The 18,019-nt window shown below is 43.2% G+C and overlaps 1 protein-coding gene across 5 annotated transcripts in view; it reads left to right on the top strand.

Annotated features, from left to right (window-relative positions):
• Nucleotides 1-18,019, top strand: part of ITSN2 (intersectin 2) — a 123,538-nt gene that overhangs the window by 26,526 nt on the left and 78,993 nt on the right. For all 5 annotated transcript variants that reach the window (XM_039532534.1, XM_039532531.1, XM_039532532.1 and 2 more), the window contains exons 3-7: nt 9,272-9,364; nt 12,777-12,840; nt 15,525-15,688; nt 17,353-17,553; nt 17,654-17,750. In XM_039532534.1, coding sequence (XP_039388468.1) covers nt 9,272-9,364; nt 12,777-12,840; nt 15,525-15,688; nt 17,353-17,553; nt 17,654-17,750 — 619 coding nt within the window. The remainder of the gene's footprint in view (nt 1-9,271; nt 9,365-12,776; nt 12,841-15,524; nt 15,689-17,352; nt 17,554-17,653; nt 17,751-18,019) is intronic.

Here is an 18,019-nt window from a genome sequence, read left to right as displayed (position 1 = left end):
ACAACCCTCAAGGCACATGCATATTTGTGCCTTGAACCTGTACTTGTTTACTTGGCTGGAGGGAGGGGGATCCGGTTAAAGCTTGGACTGTGCTTTTGCTCAGACTAGAACCCATCCACTTTGCAGTGAGGATGCAGGCAAGATCATTTGAGTGCTGATAGTTCTCCAATATCCTTCCCACAATTCTCTTTGAGAGACAGACAAGTTCTTCTGCAATTGACACAATTGCTTGGGAAAGAATCCTAGAATGTCTCAGCACAAAGAACCATGTGTTATGCCCCTTGATACACGTGGGCGAGTGCAGAAATAGTGAGGACACAGGTAGGGCTTTGCTGTGGGAATGCTCATACTCAGGCTAGACTAACGCAAATGTTCAGTCCGGGATGCCAATTGTCCAAGCTAACTGTGGAACATAGACATACCCGTTGTGTGCCCTCAGACAAGACACTGAGTCTGTCTGTACTGAAGTTTCGCCATCTGTAAAATGAGGATAATATTTAGTTAACTAACTTCATTGGGGTATTGTGAGGCTTAATGTTATGCTTTTTGAAGTTAAAAAGCATTATATAATTACTGATTATTCTGACTCACGTGGAGCAGGAACTCACCTCCAATTTAGAATGATTATGTCTGGGGAATTAATTAAATTCATAGCTTGCTGGAGTATAGTTTTAATTATAAATAGAGCTGAGTGGCAAAAAACAACATCTTATCAAACAAAGAAATCACTCTCTGAAAGTCTGAGAAATATGAAGACTTTTCTCAAATAGAAAGGCAAATGCTGTGATCCTGTTGCCACCAGTACAGGCTGCTGTGTAGCTACTCCTCCTCCAGGGAAGAAGTAACTCGCTACCAATAAGAGGCATTTTACATTTTCAAGACTCTTTGCTGCTAGGCTCCCAATTTCTTCTGCAGTCATGATTATTCTTTAGGGTGGATTTAATTTAAATCAAATTGTTTTAAATCACTCGTCAGGAAGATTTGATTTAATCATGGTTTTCTACATAAAAGTGCATTCTTGTTGGTTGTTATAACCTTAAAACATATTCTTCACAACTCAGAGAGAGATGTAGGTTTCATTTTTAGAAGGTACACACTATACATTTTTAAACAGTGATTTATTTTGAAAATTTTTCAGATTAGTTTTACACCTTTATCAGAAAATGAATGATTGTTTGGTTATTTCATTTACCAAAGGTAATTGAAGCAGATATTTATGAAGTCATTGGGAGGTGAACTATCTCCAATTCAACAGGTTAATCATTAATATTTGGAGGATTTTCTTGCCATATTGTACTAGGAGGAGAACATCACCAGGCAAACGTAATATTTTAACAAAACAAAACAAGCATATGTCCCCTCACTTCTCACATTTGTCTCCAGACTTCTTCTCCTTGTCCAGATCTATTCCATCTCCAACAATCTTCTGTTCATTGAACTTTTTGAAAATTTGCACTTTTAGAGAGAGGTAAGGGATTGACTCTGTGTACACAAATTTGCAGAGAGACAATAGAGTTGAGGTCTATTATTTCTCACCTCTATGTATTATTTATTTATGAAGTCACAAATCCACAGTTTGAGAACTGCAAGAGACACAAATCCGGTTTGAGAACTGCAAAACTAAGTCTCTCTGATGATATCTTCTAGACTGAGCAATGAGTCCCATTGGGTAGATAGAAAGAGTAACCTAAATAATCTATACAGAAGCCCTTGGAACCCATAAAATTGGGTCCCTAATCCATAAACTATTGGAACTCATTTACAAAACTTTTCTTAAACATTACATGAATATATTGTCTCATACTATAGAATTTATAATCCATATTCCATGATGAGATATCTTTGATCTATAATGTATCTTAATTAAAACTATCTTTAGATAGGTTTTTCCCTCAAAAAGCATTTGATCAAATCCGATTTAAATTTAAAAAAATCCAATTTGTTTTTATTAAGAAAAAAAACCAAAACATTGATTTTTATCCACCCTGTAAGTCCTCCCTGGTGTTTATGCCTCTGATGTATTTATAGAGAGCAGTCTTATCTCTCCTCAGCCTTCTTTGGGTTACGCCAGTGGCTCTCAACCTTTCCAGAGTACTCTACCCCTTTCAGGAGTCTGATTTGTCTTGCATATCTCCAAATTTCACCTCACTTAAAAACTACTTGCTTACAAAATCAGACATTAAAACCACAAAAGTGTCACAGCACACTTTTACTGACAAATTGCTTACTTTCTCATTTTACCATATAATTATCAAATAAATAATTTGGAATATAAATATTGTACTTACATTTCAGTGTACATTTCAGTGTATAGACAAGTCATTGTCTGTATGAAATTTTAGTTTGTACTGACTTTGGTAGTGGTTTTTATGTAGCCTGTTGTAAAGCTAGGCAAATATCTAGATGAGTTGATGTACCGCCTGGAAGACCTCTGCATACACCCAGTGGTACGCATGCCCCTAGTTGAGAACCACTGGGTTAAGCTAAACAGACCAACTTCATTGTCTCCTCTCGCCACTGAACTTGTGAATAGAGCCTTGCGCAGATTAAAAAAAAAAAAATTATCTGCATCCAGTTCACGATCCACAAACATGGTCCGCGGATATCTGCATTCGTGGATATAAGGTGGATATCTGCAGATTTGCAGACCTCTGCTTGTGAATGTGTTTGAGTTGGTCTGAACCATTTTGTTGTTGATTCTCAGGGTATGTCTACACTACAAGACTATTTCGAATCAACTTAAGTCGAATTTGTGGAATCGACGTTATGAAGTCGAATTTGTGTATCCACACTAAATACACTAATGCGACTGTGTGAGTCCACAGTAACGGGGCAAGCGTCGACTTTGGAAGCGGTGCACTGTGCGAAGCTATCCCACAGTTCCCGCACTCCCCGCTGCCCATTGGAATTCTGGGATTTCCCCCCAATGCATGCGGGGGAAAAATGTGTCGAGGGTGGTTTTGGGTAACTGTCATCATTGAACCGTCAATCACGCCCTCCCTCCCTCCCCGAAAGCGCCTGCGGGCAATCTGTTCATGCACTTTTCTGCTCAGTGACAGCGCGGGCGGCACAGCACTGCGAGCACGGAGCCCGCTGCAGTTATGGCTGTTGTCAACTCCTCGCACCTTATCGTCCACTTCTTCCACAGTCAGCTGCTGAGAAATAGGGCTACTTTTCAATGGTGCTGCAAGCACTGGTGGACCATGGGGGACGTTTTACCAACATCAACGTCGGGTGGCCAGGCAAAGTTCATGACGCGCGTGTTTTCAGGAACTCTGCTCTGTTTAGACGCCCGCAGGAAGGTAGTTTCTTCCCGGACCACAAAATAACTCTTGGGGATGTGCAGATGCCTATAGTGATCATCGGGGACCCAGCCTACCCGCTAATGCCCTGGCTCGTGAAGCCCTATGCAGGCGCCTTGCACAGCGACAAGGAACTCTTCAAGTACCAGCGAGCAGCGTGACCTGTGACTGTTCAGTTTCTTTACAGAGAAGCTGAACCTGCCCCTGTTTCTTTACCAAGTTACTGTTGACTAGCGTCTGCAGTTACATACCCCGCTTCCCCCACTTCCAACACACGTTTAAAAATAAAATACATGTTCCACTGTAACTTTACAAAGATTTCTTTATTGATGACTTTGCGTTAAAGGGTTGAAACTGGGACGCGGACTGTGCTGGGTAGGGTGTGCGGTGATGTAAAGACCGCCTCTAAACTCGAGGAATGACAGGCTCCTGCTCCCAGAGCGGTCTGCAGTGCCGGACTGGTTGTTTCAACAGAGCCTGCCATCCCTCCTTTTTGGGACTCTGTGTGCGGGGGCTATGTGGCCTTTTGGCGGGGGAGGACGGATACAGATTCCTCTGCTGCGTGGCTCTGTGGTCCAGGACAGGGACCGTTCCATGAGATCTGTAACCCCCCTCCCCCGCTACAAAGTCACCTACCCCCCCACCCACACAGAACCTGCAAACCACCTCCCATACCGACCAGGGTGCCTACTGACTGCACTTTGTGTGTGACCTGCTGCTGATCCTGCCCCCGTCTCTGTACCCTGGTAAAGATGATTGTCCTGTCCAATTACCAACTCCCTTCCCCCCCTTCAAACACAGTCTCCTCTAAAAGAACATGACGGAAACAGTAATTAAAAGAAAATTATTTTTTATTATCAACTAGCCAGTTAGGGGATGAAACTGGGACGGGGGCTTGGGTGAGGCGGGAAGGAAAGGACTTCTCAAAATTTAGGGTATGAGAGCTTTTGGGTACTTGAGCACTCTGCTGGAGTGCAGTGACAGTTTTCACGGCCCCTGGCACCCCTCCTTCTGGTTATTTTGGGTGAGGGGGGGTATGGGACTTTGTGGCGGCGGAGGGCGGTTGCAGATACACTGCAGGGGGGCTCTGTCCTCCTGCCTGCGGTCCTGCAGAACATGCACAAGGCGCCGGAGCATGTCCGTTTGCTCCCTCATTAGTCCAAGCAGCGTTTGAGTCGCCTGCTTGTTTTCCTCACGCCACCTCTCCTCCCGTTCGCTGTGTGAGCGCTGGTACAGAGAGAGGGTCTCCCTCCACTGGCTCTGCTGGTCCGCCTCGTCTCGGGAGCAGCCCATAAGTTCAGCGAACATCTCATCCCGTGTCTTTTTCTTTCGCCGCCTAATCTTTGCCAGCCTCTGTGAGGGGGATGCTGTAGCAGGTCTGGAGACATTCGAAGCTGTGTGATGGGAAAAAGGGAGTGAATTCCTTGCAAAGATACATTTTTGCAAACAATGAACACAGTCTAGGCTGTCTCTGTGAATTCTGGGTTGAGATCCCAGTGCCTGATGGGGCAAAAACCATTTTCGCGGGTGGTTCTGGGTAAATGTCGTCAGTCATCCCTTCCTCCGGGAAAGCAATGGCAGACAATCATTTCAAGCCCGTTTTCCCTGGATTGCCCTGGCAGACGCCACAGCATGGCAACCATGGAGCCTGTTTTGCCTTTTGTGCCTGTCACCGTATGTGTACTAGATGCCGCTGACAGAGGCGGTCCAGCAGCGCTACACATGCTGCGTGAAAGCCAGCACAAACCAGGGGCCTATGCAGCCGTGCTCGGGGAGGCAATGCTCCCTGAGTACCTCATGAAAGCCTGGCGCGGAAAAGTGTGCTACCACAGAGCACCCAATAAGGCAGCTCTCCCCAGGAGCCTCCTGTGGAGGCCTTTCGATTCACTCCTGGAGAGCTTTGTGGAGATCTCCCAGGATGATTTCTGTTCTATCCCCATATATATAGAGACCTCCTTTTCACATACTTCAGATTCCTGTAATATTAAGAATAAAAGTTTACATGTTTAAAGCACTTACCGACTGCTCCTTCCCCTGATTCAGGGTCCAGGTTAACGGCCGGGGAGGGTTGGTAGGGATCTCCGTGAGGGTGATGAAGCGATCCTGGCTGTCGGGGAAACCAGCGTTGTAAGCGCTGTCGCCTGCCTCGTCCTCCACAAACCCTTCCTCATCTTCCCCGTGTGCGAACATCGCCGAGGAACTGGCCGTCGACACTGTCCCATCGTCAGAGTCCACGGTCACTGGTGGGGCAGTGGTGGCAGGCTCCGTAGCGTCTGTTTGCCGCTTTGATTTTTTGGTAGCCTTGTCTGGGGTCCTTGATTTTCACGCGGCGCTGCGTTGCATCCCGCCTGTATCCTCTGTCTCTCATGGCTTTGGAGACCTTCTCGTAGGTCTTTGCATTCCGTTTTTTGGAGCGCAGCTCCGAAAGCACAGACTCCTCGCCCCACACACCGATCAGATCCAAGACTTCCCGGTCAGTCTATGCTGGGTCCCTCTTTCTATTCAGAGATTACATGAACTCCTCTGCTGGAGAGCTCGGCATTGCTGCCGGTGCTGCTGAGCTCGCCCCGATGTCCAACCACGAAATGAGATTCAAACTGTCTGGACAGGAAAAGGAATTCAAATTTTCCCGGGGCTTTTCCTGTGTGGCTGGTCAGAACATCCAAGCTCGGACTGCTGTCCAGAGCATCAACAGAGTGGTGCACTGTGGGATAGCTCCCGGAGCTACTAAGTTCGATTTGCATCCACGCCTAGCCTAATTCAACATAGCCATGTCGAATTTAGCGCTACTCCCCTCGTCGGGGAGGAGTACAGAATTCGAACTAAAGAGCCCTCTATGTCGAATTAAATGGCTTCCTGGTGTGGACGGGTGCACGGTTAATTCGAATTAACGCTGCTAAATTCGAATTAAAGTCCTAGTGTAGACCAGGCCTCAGTCAAGCCCATAGGAAAGAGAGCCCTTTTTCTGTTGCTAGGCAGCCTGCTTCAGAAGATGATTAAAACATATTGGTATAAGGGAAAAGGTTTGGGATGTTGCCTTTACAGTCATTTTCTGTACCTCTACCATGCAGTTTTTATGGTGCTTTATTGTCAGAGCCTTTAGGAACACAGATCTGTATTGGCCAGGCTAATAAACCGCTGCAAGCACAATACACTCTACATACTACTTGTGTATGTTTCACACTCCTATATATTTAGAACCTGTAATGATTGCGTCTATAAATTTTGCTGTGGTCAGCAGGAATTGTTGTGGTTTGTACACTCTCTCTCTCTAGTATCTCACTATCCTTCTATTTGGTTAGCCATTACTCTCTCTATATTAAACAGCAGAAGTAAAGAATTCAATGTAATAGACCAGGACAGTTGTGTTCCCAACAAGATGATGATGTCAAAAAGGACCAGCTCTCCTTGTTTATACGCACAAGCAGATTACGGTTTCCTGGGACAACAGGTGAATTGCGCTGTTAGGAGGTAGTGGATATTGAAGTGTAGGTTAACCTCGTGCTTAATGATTTTGGTAAAAGCAGCAAAGAATCCTGTGGCACCTTATAGACTGTTTTGCAGCATGAGCTTTCGTGGGTGAATACCCACTTCTTCGGAGAAGTGGTCCGAAGAAGTGGGTATTCACCCACGAAAGCTCATGCTGCAAAACGTCTGTTAGTCTATAAGGTGCCACAGGATTCTTTGCTGCTTTTACAGAACCAGACTAACACGGCTACCCCAATGATTTTGGTGTGAGCCCTGGAAACTGGGAGGGCATTTTGGAAAACAAAAGTGATAGAAGTTGTGACCCTACGCCCCATATTCTTCACAGAGATCTGCTTATGATATGAATATGGCATAACTAAGATATGTTTTATGAAAGATGGGTCACGTGCGGTATCATCGGAAAAGTTATGATTTACTGAATATGATTATCCTGTTTTTAGGCATGTATCATTTCTGTATCTGAAGTTAGGAATATTGAGTGTAACAATTACAACTGTGTTTTCACCTGGGGAACGCCCACCAGACAGTTTGCAAACAGCCTGAATGGGTCATTAGGGGGAACAATAGCTCTTTGAAGAGGCTAATCTTCCTCCTTCCTGAGCAGTTTTCTGGGATGTTGCTTTGGCACTGCAGGGTCAGGGGATCATGTCACCTGGTACGGGACACCATCTTGGACTTCCAGAGTTTTTTCATTGAGGGGGTGGAGGTCAAACTGGCAAACAAAGGATTCCTGTCATATGCAAATCCTATTTAAGGCTGGGAAGTGAGCTAATCTTGGTTCTTCTCCACTGGCTCCCTGCCCAAGAAGGAAGACTGCTGAAAACACCTGAAGAAACAAAGGAACTAAGCTGGGGCAGCCAGGTGCTGAGCCCAGGCAAGAAAGGCCTAGCCTGTGAAAGGAATCCCTGGAGATTTAAGCTGCAGGCAATGCAGTTTACCTTCAAGAAACTCTGTGACCTGCATAAAACAACATTTAGGGTGATAATTTGCTACTATTAACCAGTTAATTTAGTGTATTAAGTTTAGGTTGCGTGTTTTGTTTCATTTGCTCCGTAATCTGCTTTGATCTGTGTGCTGTTCATAATAATCACTTAAAATCTGCCTTTTGTAGTTAATAAACTTTGGTTTTAGAATAAACAAACGTTTGTGTCATTCATAACTCGGGGGTGGGGGAAGGCAAAAAGCGGAGTATATCTTCCTCCACATTGAGGGAGGGGGTGGATTTCATGAGCTTATGCTGTATAGATTTTTATGCAGTGCAAGACAATATAATTTTGTATTTGCATCCTAAAGGAGGTATGCACTTGAGTGCTGAGCAATCTCCAAGCTGAGTCTTCCCACGCACAGCTGATCTTAGTGTCTGTGTATCTTTCTGCAGCTGGGTGTGTCCCTGCCTCTGTGTATGTGCGTGCGGGTGCTGGAGAAGCCTTGAGGGCCTGGCACAGCAGGACAGGGTGTGGGAGCCTAGGCTGGTGGAACGGGCGGGCTCAGTGGGACCTCAGTGTATCAGGTGGCACCCGGGGGCCGGGGAGGACCTGTCACAGAGGTTTAAAGAGTCCAAAGAATTAAATACATTCCCAATTTTGAAATTGGAGCAGCAGTTACAAAATTTCAAAGCACTGGAAGTGTTGTATAGACTTTCAAAGCAACTTGTTTCCCCCAAATAAAAGATTACCCCACACTTGGCCATGTTTTTAAAAATACATTTTAATTTTAATATCTACGTCCTGCTCAGTAACTTCTAACCATTGCTTATCCCTCCCATATGCATATCCCATTTCTTTTAGTGTGGAATTAGGTGCTGTGAAAATCCACCCTCTTGTTTTAATCTATATAACACAACACAAAGAACAGGTGTTAGACTTGTGACAAATGTATAGACTAACTGAAGGGGTAATTGTCAGTTTGGGATAGCGTTTTATATGTAATTTTTTTTTAAGGTTAAGTGAAATTATATGCTATCAAGTTTAAAAGGTAATACACAATTTCACCGCTTTGTAGAACAAAAGTGGTTTTTGTTTTAAAGCAACAATTTTGATTTTACAGTGTTGGGGAGAAGTAGCAAAAGTCCTGCAATTGGCAGCCGCAATGCATTAGCCTTCTGAGAGCCCTTAAACAACATTATTTATTTACCAGTGAACCAAGGAAATATTTGGTTCGCACAAAGTAGCATGAGCAACATACTTCCTGCATAAGCTATGAACAATCAGCAGTGGAAGGAAGCTGCTGTGCACCAGCTTTCAAAAAATAGCATAGTTTGTTTCAAAGCAGGGTATAAGACAAGCCAGATGGTGAACTGATTCAGCTAAGACGTATAAATCTGGGAAGAAAGTTTGTGTTTCAGAAGTATTCTTGCCAAAGAGAGCAGGGTGTGTCATTGAAGCTCTTGATCTAATTTTGTCTCTTAAAAACAAAGGTTTAATTTCCCAATTGACAGACTTTTATTTTTAAATAATAATTTCAATGTATTATTTTTTTAGGCGGTCCAACCATGTGGGCTATCACCTCTGAAGAGCGAGCAAAGCATGACAAGCAGTTTGAGAGCCTTAAACCCATAGGAGGATATATTACAGGTTAGTTTGTGGTATACATTAACTTCTGTGTGCATTAAAGTACCTGTGTAAAACAGTTTGAAAACCTTCTTCCTTGTTCAGCTGTTTGTTTGCTGTATGACTGATAACCATGCTGTTTGACCATAAAGCACATGTTTTTATTATAAACGCTTTCAGTCACAGGTTTATAAACTTAGTTTCATATGAAATCTGGTATAGAATATCTCTGCAAAAGGGAATATCCTTCTTTTTAACCTCTGCACTAATGCAGCCAACCACCTTTTGATGTCATCCCTTCCAGTTCCATAAGCTTAGTAGAGTCAGGCCGGGTCAGTGCTTGGATGGGAGGCTGCCAAGGAAATTTTTTTTGAGGTTGCTGCAGCAAATGACATTGGTGATTGAGGAAGTAGCAGTCTTCCCTCTGAATGATGTTGAGGGACACTGTTGCTGGAGTTTTAATGCTTTCGTATGAGATGTAAAATTAAGGTCCTGACAACTTGTGTTTGTTAAAGAGCCTATGGAATTTATCGCAAGTAACTGAGTATTAACCTCTGTGCCTTCCCCAGTTCCAACTTGGGTAATTGCATTCTGCTTACCTAAGCGCTTCTGGCATTTTCAGTTGCACTGAGCATTTTCTTCTCCTCATATGTTGGGTAGTGTTGCTGTTCATTGTTAAAAATCTTCTGTGCATAGGCGGCAGGTTTGTATAATTTTTGGTGGGGCCCAAAATGGTGGTGCCCCCCAGCTCCCGCCCTGTAAGCCGATATAAAATGAAGCTACAACGCGTCAGTGCCACAAGATTACAAGGCTCAATTAAAAGTGCAAAAGTCAGAAGCAGCACTTGCCTACTTCAATATACAGTATTATATTTTGTTGCACCTGTTGTGATGAAGTGGGAATGTTCTTAATATTTTCTCTGAATACTGTGTGGGTGCCTCAGTTTCCCCTGCAAGATGCCAACTGAAGGTGTTGGGGACAAAGAGATCAGGTGGCCTCCTTGCCGGAAGAGACACAGAGGCCAGAGGAGGGAGTGTCAGTTTGGAGCTGGCTGGGGAAATGGGGAGAGACCCAGAACTTGGTTCTGGGCTCCCCACCCCCCCAAGATGGACCTGACAGAGGGGTTCTGTTTTCTGTACCAACAAGCTCTGTTTAAACTGTTTTCCCGTCATCTAATAAACCTTCTGTTTTACTGTCTGGCTGAGAGTCACATCTGACTGCAGAGTTGGGGTGCAGGGCCCTCTGGTTGCCCCAGGACCCGCCTGGGCAGACTCGTTGTGGAAAGTGCATGGTGTGGAAGGGCATGCTGAATGCTCTGAGGTCAGACCCAGGAAGGTGTAAGCTTCTTGCCCTGGAGACAGTCTGCTCCGAGAGAGGAGGCTCCCCCAGAGTCCTGACTGGCTTTGTATGGAGTTGTTCCAAAGCATCCCAGCATCCCCTTCCACACCGTGCACTTTCCAGAAGTCCGCACAGGCACTGACACTCCCTCCTCCGGCCTTTGTCTCTTTTCCAGGCATTAGGAGGCCACCCAATCTCTCTGTTCTCCAACACCTTCAGTTGGCACCTTGCAGGGGAAACTGATTTGGGAGAAATGAAGTAAAAGCTGCCCAAACCGAGCTTGAGCACTCCTGAATTTTGAGGTGTTCAAATCTGGAAGGCAGGTGCTGGGGGTGGGAGAGGGCTGTGGGCTCCATGGGGGAGCACGGCAGCAACTGTCTGGAGCTGCACAGAGCCAGACACGCTGGTCTGAGTGGCACAATAAGCGGTTTGGGGGTTGGAGAAGAGGTAGGGAGTTCTGGGGGGCAGTCAAGGGACAAGGAGCGGGGGGGGTTGGATGGGGCAGAGGTTCGAAGGGGCAGTCAGGGGACAGGCAGCAATTGGATAGGCATGGGAGTCCAGGAGGTTTATCAGGGGACAGGTAGGAGGGTCCTGGGGGGGAAGTTGAGTGGGGTCTCAGGAGGGGGCAGTTGGGGACAAGGAGAAGGGAGGCTTAGATAGGGGCTGAGGTCCCAAGGGGCAGTTAGGGGCAGGGGTCTCGGGAGGGGATAATCGGGGAACAAGGACCAGTGGTGCTTAGATAGGGGGTGGAGGTCCTGGGGGGCAGTTGGGGCAGAGGTCTGGGGAGGGGGCAATCAGCGGCCAGGGGCTGGGATTCAAAGGGCTCTGGGCTGCTGGCAGCCGCGGGGATCCCAGAGCCCTTTAAATCCCAGCCGCGGACGGGAATCAGAGGGCTCTGGGCTGCCTGCAACCGCGGGGAGCCCGCAGCCCTTAAAATCTCAGCCGTGGCTGGGATTTAAAGGGCTCTAGGGAGCCCAGAGCCTTTTAAATCCCAGCCGCGGCCGGGAATCAGAGGGCTCTGGGCTGCCCGCCGCGGCGGGGAGCCCAGAGCCTTTTAAATCCCAGCCGCGGCCGGGAATCAGAGGGCTCTGGGCTGCCCGCCGTGGCGGGGAGCCCAGAGCCCTCTGATTCCCGGCCGCGGCGGGGATTTAAAAGGCTCTGGGCTCCCCGTGGTTGCAGGCAGCCCAGAGCCCTCTGACTCCCGGCCGCGGCTGGGATTTAAAGGGCTCTGGGCTGCCGGCAGCGCAGAGCAGGCGAGAAACCTAGCTCCAAATATTGCTGGAGCAGAGCCCCTGTCTGTGAATATTCTTGGGGCTAAAGCCCCAGGAGCCCATATAAGTTGGCGCCCATGCTTCTGTGTTCCATCCCGGAGAAGGCTGGAATTGGGTGGTGAAGGATCGCTTACATGTTTGTAACATACATTCACAATGCACCTTTTATCTCAAAGTAAGATTATTTTTTCCTGCATAAACAGGCTATGCTAAACCTTGAAAACTGATTAATGTGCATACACAACACTTTTTGTTTTATTATGCATGTATTTAATAGTGTGATCCATACTGAGTGTGAAACTTGGTGTGGATTTGCATAACAAATCATATCCCTTCCCAGAAATATTGAGTAATAAAAGTCTGTCTCGAATTGTGTGTTTACGTACAGAATGGGGTTTATTTTTCAAGTTTTCTCCTGTAGATGGAAGAGACAGTAGTGGACCAAATTAGACTGAAATAAAAATATATATACTGTTCTCCCCCTCACTCCCACTGCCACCACCAACAAAAAAAGCAGTCAATGAGGCTGAGACTGAATACTCCATCATTTACGTTGTATCATTGTAAGATCTTGGCTACTGTTGATTTGTGACATATAAAACCGCCATTTACAGCTCATTTAACCCACTTCTGGGAGCCAAGATTACAAAAGCCATTAGTACATGCAAACTGCCATCACCACCGAGCTTGTTACATAGTTCTAAATTTTCAAAAGAACTCAGCACCCAACATGCTGAGCTCTTGTGAAAGTTCTGGCTTTAATAAATATCTGCGACTTTATTGTAAGGTATTAATACAAGACTTGTTTTTTTCCTCTTTTATCACAGGTGATCAAGCACGTACCTTTTTCTTGCAGTCAGGTCTACCATCATCAGTCCTAGCTGAAATATGGTAAGGCTTTTAAAAATAAATAAATACATATAATATATAATTAATTAATAAAGGATTGGAGATAGATAGACTCATAGACTTTAAGGTCAGAAGGGACCATTATGATCTTCTATTGTGATGCTTGGCTCACTTGTATAGATTTTGGTTTGATTTATGTTACCAGTTGAAAGACCACTTTTCAACTACATTATATAAAGAGTGAAACAAGAATGGGGCCTGGACTCACTCATTTCAATATATACTTGTCATTATATTTAAGTTTCAATATCTGTTATAATAGTGAAATAAATTGAACTGTAATGGAACTTGAGTAAAAAGGATCGTGGTGGTATATTAAAAAAAATAGTGACAGACAGCTTTTATTGCATTCTTTACATAATTAGTGGTTTAAGGGAATACAGTACATGTACACTTTTAGGCCCTGATCCTGCAATTAAGATTCAATGTGGCTATACTTGGGTGAATAGGTCTGTCTGAGCAGATCAGATTACAGGATAATGGCCACACTTTTTAATCAAGAATTTGATCCTACTCACAGAATCCTACTCACAAAATTCAGATTGGTCGACCATGAGCACCGTCACATGGATTAAAAACTGGCTTTAGTATCACAAACAAAGGGTAATGATAAACAGCAGGATATCAAATTAGGGGAGACATCTGGTGGAGTGACGCAAAGTTCATTGTTGGGCCTTACATAACATTTTAAATAATATGGAAAAAGAGAGAAATAATAGGTTAATGAATTTCCTGGTTGATACTAAACTGAATGGTATTTGAAAGACCAGTAGAGACAGATATATCAGAAGTCACTAGAGAGGTTTGAAACATGGACAAGAAATAATAGAATGAGACACAGCTTGGGGGAAAAATGCATGCTAATAAATTGGGTATGCAAAATAGCCCAAACACAAGAAGAAACCTCGGAAGACATAAATCCTACAGTTGTATAGTTGGGTTATAGATATCAAATTCCATTTAATATTATATAACATCTTCTTCCTTGCGTTAATTCCATTAAATAGGGTCTGCTCTCCAAGTCCTCTCCCTCCAAAGTGCTCTGTTCAGTACCATATATTATACCACGTGCTAACGTGTCTTCCTTTATAACATCCCACCAGTTCTTCTTGAGTTGGCTTCTCTGTTTCCTTTAGTCTTGATCTGTTGGACTCTCTTATCTACATGGTTGTCAGGACTGTGCTTGACATACCAACTCATCTGAACCTGCAGTCACTCATTTTCATTCATTTGGGGACTTATAGTGTTAGTTTGTGGCAAATTTTTACGACCAGCTTCAAACCTGATGCCAGCCCTTCTCCTTTTTCAGCCAGGCCTGGGATTGGCTATGGCAGAGTTACTATAACGTAAGATAGCAGCTGAAAAAAGCCACTGCAGTTTTAGCTGACATAGGAAGAGACATCAGCTCATGAAATAGGGAGGTATTAATCCCTCATTGTGATTTCTGAGTGCACACCAGAATATTGTGTTTTGTTCTGGGCATTTCATTGCCGGAAATATGCAGACACACTAAAGGAAGTTTAGAGAAGAGACCTGTAAAGTAATTAAGGGTGTAGTGGAACTGACTCGTGAGGAAACATTAGATATATATACACACACCTCTACCCCGATATAACGCGACCCGATATAACACGAATTCAGATATAACGCAGTAAAGCAGTGCTCCAAGAGGAATGGGGCTGTGCACTCCGACGGATCAAAGCAAGTTCGATATAACTCAGTTTCACCTATAACGTGGTAAGATTTTGTGGCGCCTGAGGACAGCGTTATATCGGGGTAGAGGTGTATACACACACACACACTCTCCTCTTTCTATCTTGGTTAGATGATGAATGAGATATGTAAGTGAATAAGACACATTTACAAATATGTAAAGGGTATAAATTCAAAAAATGGATAGGAAATCTTTTTCATGGTATGTTGGGATATACGGAAACTAGGAGCAATGGAATGAAATTAAGAAAAGGGAAATTTGTTAAGTATCTGGAAAATTTTCTGACAATAAAATGTATTAGATTCTATGAAGTAATCTTCCAAGGAAAGTGGAATTTTCTGGGAATAGTCTCTCAGTGCATGAGCTGTCCATTGTATTTATTCACTGTTTATAATATTCAGTTTGGGAAGATGCCACGAGAGACGTGTGTTAAAATTTAAAAATAAAATTCACATACTAATTGAATTCTACATAGTGATCTGTAAGTCTGTAGGTATACTATGTAACTATATTAAGGATTTTTAGTAAGTGCCATGTTGCAGTCTTTTGAATTGATCTCTTGTAATGGCTAGTGCTGAGCCATAATTGATGCAATAAATGTTGCACACAGGACATGAAGATACTATGTTGCCAAAGAGTCTGCTAGTTTCCTGGGCACTGAGTGTTTAATGTATGATAATTTTAGAAATTGAGTCAAATAAGAAGATGCCAGATGGTCTGTATTAGCATATGTAAACAAAAACAACTGTGCTTTGCGCAAAAAAGTCAAGATCTACAATTTTCGAAGGGTTTGCACATTGTAGAAGGTCATTCATAACTTTCTGTAAAATCAATATCAGGTTAAACTACAAAAGATAGCAAGGAAATAGAATAAGGCGGCAATAAATGAAATTATGTAAGCACTAAGTTTTGAGTGAGAAAGTTAATGTTTCCTTCCCTCCTGTTTTTTAAGGGCTCTTGCAGACCTGAACAAAGATGGGAAGATGGATCAGCAGGAATTCTCCATAGCTATGAAACTCATCAAACTAAAATTACAAGGTCAACACTTGCCTGTGGTTCTCCCACCTATCATGAAGCAACCTCCAGTATTCTCTCCGTTAATTTCTGCTCGCTTTGGTACTTATGAATATTTAATATATTTACTGGTGTTGAGAGATTCACCAAAAAACAAACAAACAAAAAAGTATTGAGGTACATTCATATTTATATACAACAGATGAGATCATTACAGATCATTTGACTAAAGAAACAATGATTGGAAAAGGGATACCCTGGTCTAAAGAGCTTTGCAAAAAAATTTCTCTGAAGCTGTTGAAGAATTATCCTTTAATTTTGGATGTTTGTTGCTTATTAGCTGCCTACAATGTAATTCACACAGGAGTACCCGACTAAATCATTACACTTTTGGCTTGTAAGATGCATGAAAACTGTTCTTATGTGTGACTTACAGGCTGTCTCCTTGACCTAGAACTCTTTTCCCTTTTCTCTCCAAGATGCTAACTTCTGCTCTTTTAAAATTATGCTTTAAAACTAGAGCTAGGTAAATATTTAAAATCTCTCAAGGAATAGTTTTATTTGAAACATTTTTGAGTCCATCAAATGATTCAATTAATAGTACTCGATCAGCTCTACTTCAACATTTATTTTCTCTTTAGCTTATGATTTACTCTCTCTTAGTGTATTCTGGGATTCTGTGTATGCATGACACTCTGTATTGTGAAGCATTTATAAACCAAATAATGTCTGCTAGACTACAAAATATATCCTATGCATCCAGGTGTGTATATAATTTATAAAAGTATGTGTATACATGTATCTATTGAACAACTGTTTTTAATTATCTGACTAGCTCTAAAGTGTGTCTATGTATATTTACACAAGTATAGATGCTTGTAAATATGTAGCATTGATAGCCATGTGATGAATTGCAGAGCCATGCAAAAAATTAATTTATCACGCATTGTTCACCACCTCACCCAGCATTCTGCCCATCAATCCATTTTCCCCAGTACTCATTAAATAAATGATGCCAGTGCCCTGAGTAACTTCCAACAGCTTCATTTGGGGAAAAAAATCCATTAGCTAGAGACGTTTCCTTCTTTTCACCAAATGTGGAATTTTTCCTCCAAGAATACTGCGGACAGAGGCTCAGTACAAGCAGGGTTCAGTCCTGCAACAGTGACAGCTTTTTCTATACATAAATTGTCACAACTTTAAAGTCCATTATTTTATGTCCCCGAGGGGCTGGCAGTAAGAGGCTTATAGAGAAGTCACCATAGGGTGGGTATTGGAACCATTAGCTAAATATATTTTGAGCACATGTTGTTTGTTTCTTCATTTGTGCTTTCTTCTGCATGCAGCATACTCTGTGGCTGGAAAGCTTGAATTAGAGCAGTTCAAAGTGTGGAGAAAAATAGAGCAGGGGGGGTGATAGCTCAGTGGTTTGAGCATTGGCCTGCTAAACCCAGGGTTGTGAGTTCAATCCTTGAGGGGGCCACTTAGGGATCTGGGGCAAAAATCAGGACTTGGTCCTGCTAGCAAAGGCAGGGGGCTGGACTCAACCTTGCAAGGTCACTTCCAGTTCTATGAGATAGGTATATCTCCATATTTAATGTAAATGTACATCCTAGAGTATAGGCATCTCTGCACATTGACTGTCTCCTACATTGAGTTTGTATAGCATTTACCAGGCACAATGGATCCATTCTTAGTTGAGGCCTCTGGATGCTGCTGCAGCATTAAATGTTTAATAATAGTTAGTTATTTAATTTCTCCTTTAGGAATGGGTAGTATGCCAAATCTGTCCATCCCAACATCTGTGCCTACAATTGCATCTTTAGCTCCCATGTCATCATTGACCTCAGTGACTTCGATTCCTCCCTTGGTTATCTCTACTCCCCTGATGCCTTCTATCAGTACATCATCATTGCCAAATGGAACATCCAGTCTCCTTCAGCCTTCACCTATGTCTTTCTCTTCAAGTAAGTACAACGTAGTAAGATACTCAATTTTGAATACCCATATCTAATTCTTAGTGTAGATTATTAACTTGTATCCATTTATTTTTCTTTTTTGTTTCAGCATTGCCTCATCCTGGTTCTTTCAGTCTCATGGCAGGAGGATTTGGTGGTACTAATATACAGAAGGCACAGTCTCTGATCGATTTAGGATCTAGTAGGTATGAAACTTAAGACTTAAAATGTCATGTCTTAGACTTCAATAACAAATACCTTTTAAAAAAATTACCATATAACAGTTCATATTTACAGGCAGAAAAATAAGGAGATGTGTGACCAGCATATATAGACATGATATTGCTGAACATTGATACATATCTAGGAGATAACTGCAATAAGCAATTAATTTGCGTTTGGATATGAGCGGTTCAATAACATTGTCAGTAAATGTAACAAACATGCTCAAAGTGGGTGGAGGGGTTCAAATGTG

Source organism: Mauremys reevesii, linkage group 3 (assembly GCF_016161935.1).
Source record: "Mauremys reevesii isolate NIE-2019 linkage group 3, ASM1616193v1, whole genome shotgun sequence".
Lineage (NCBI taxonomy): Eukaryota > Metazoa > Chordata > Testudines > Geoemydidae > Mauremys > Mauremys reevesii.
Note: the sequence above shows the minus strand (reverse complement) of the source record. Positions and strands in the feature narration are given on the sequence as shown.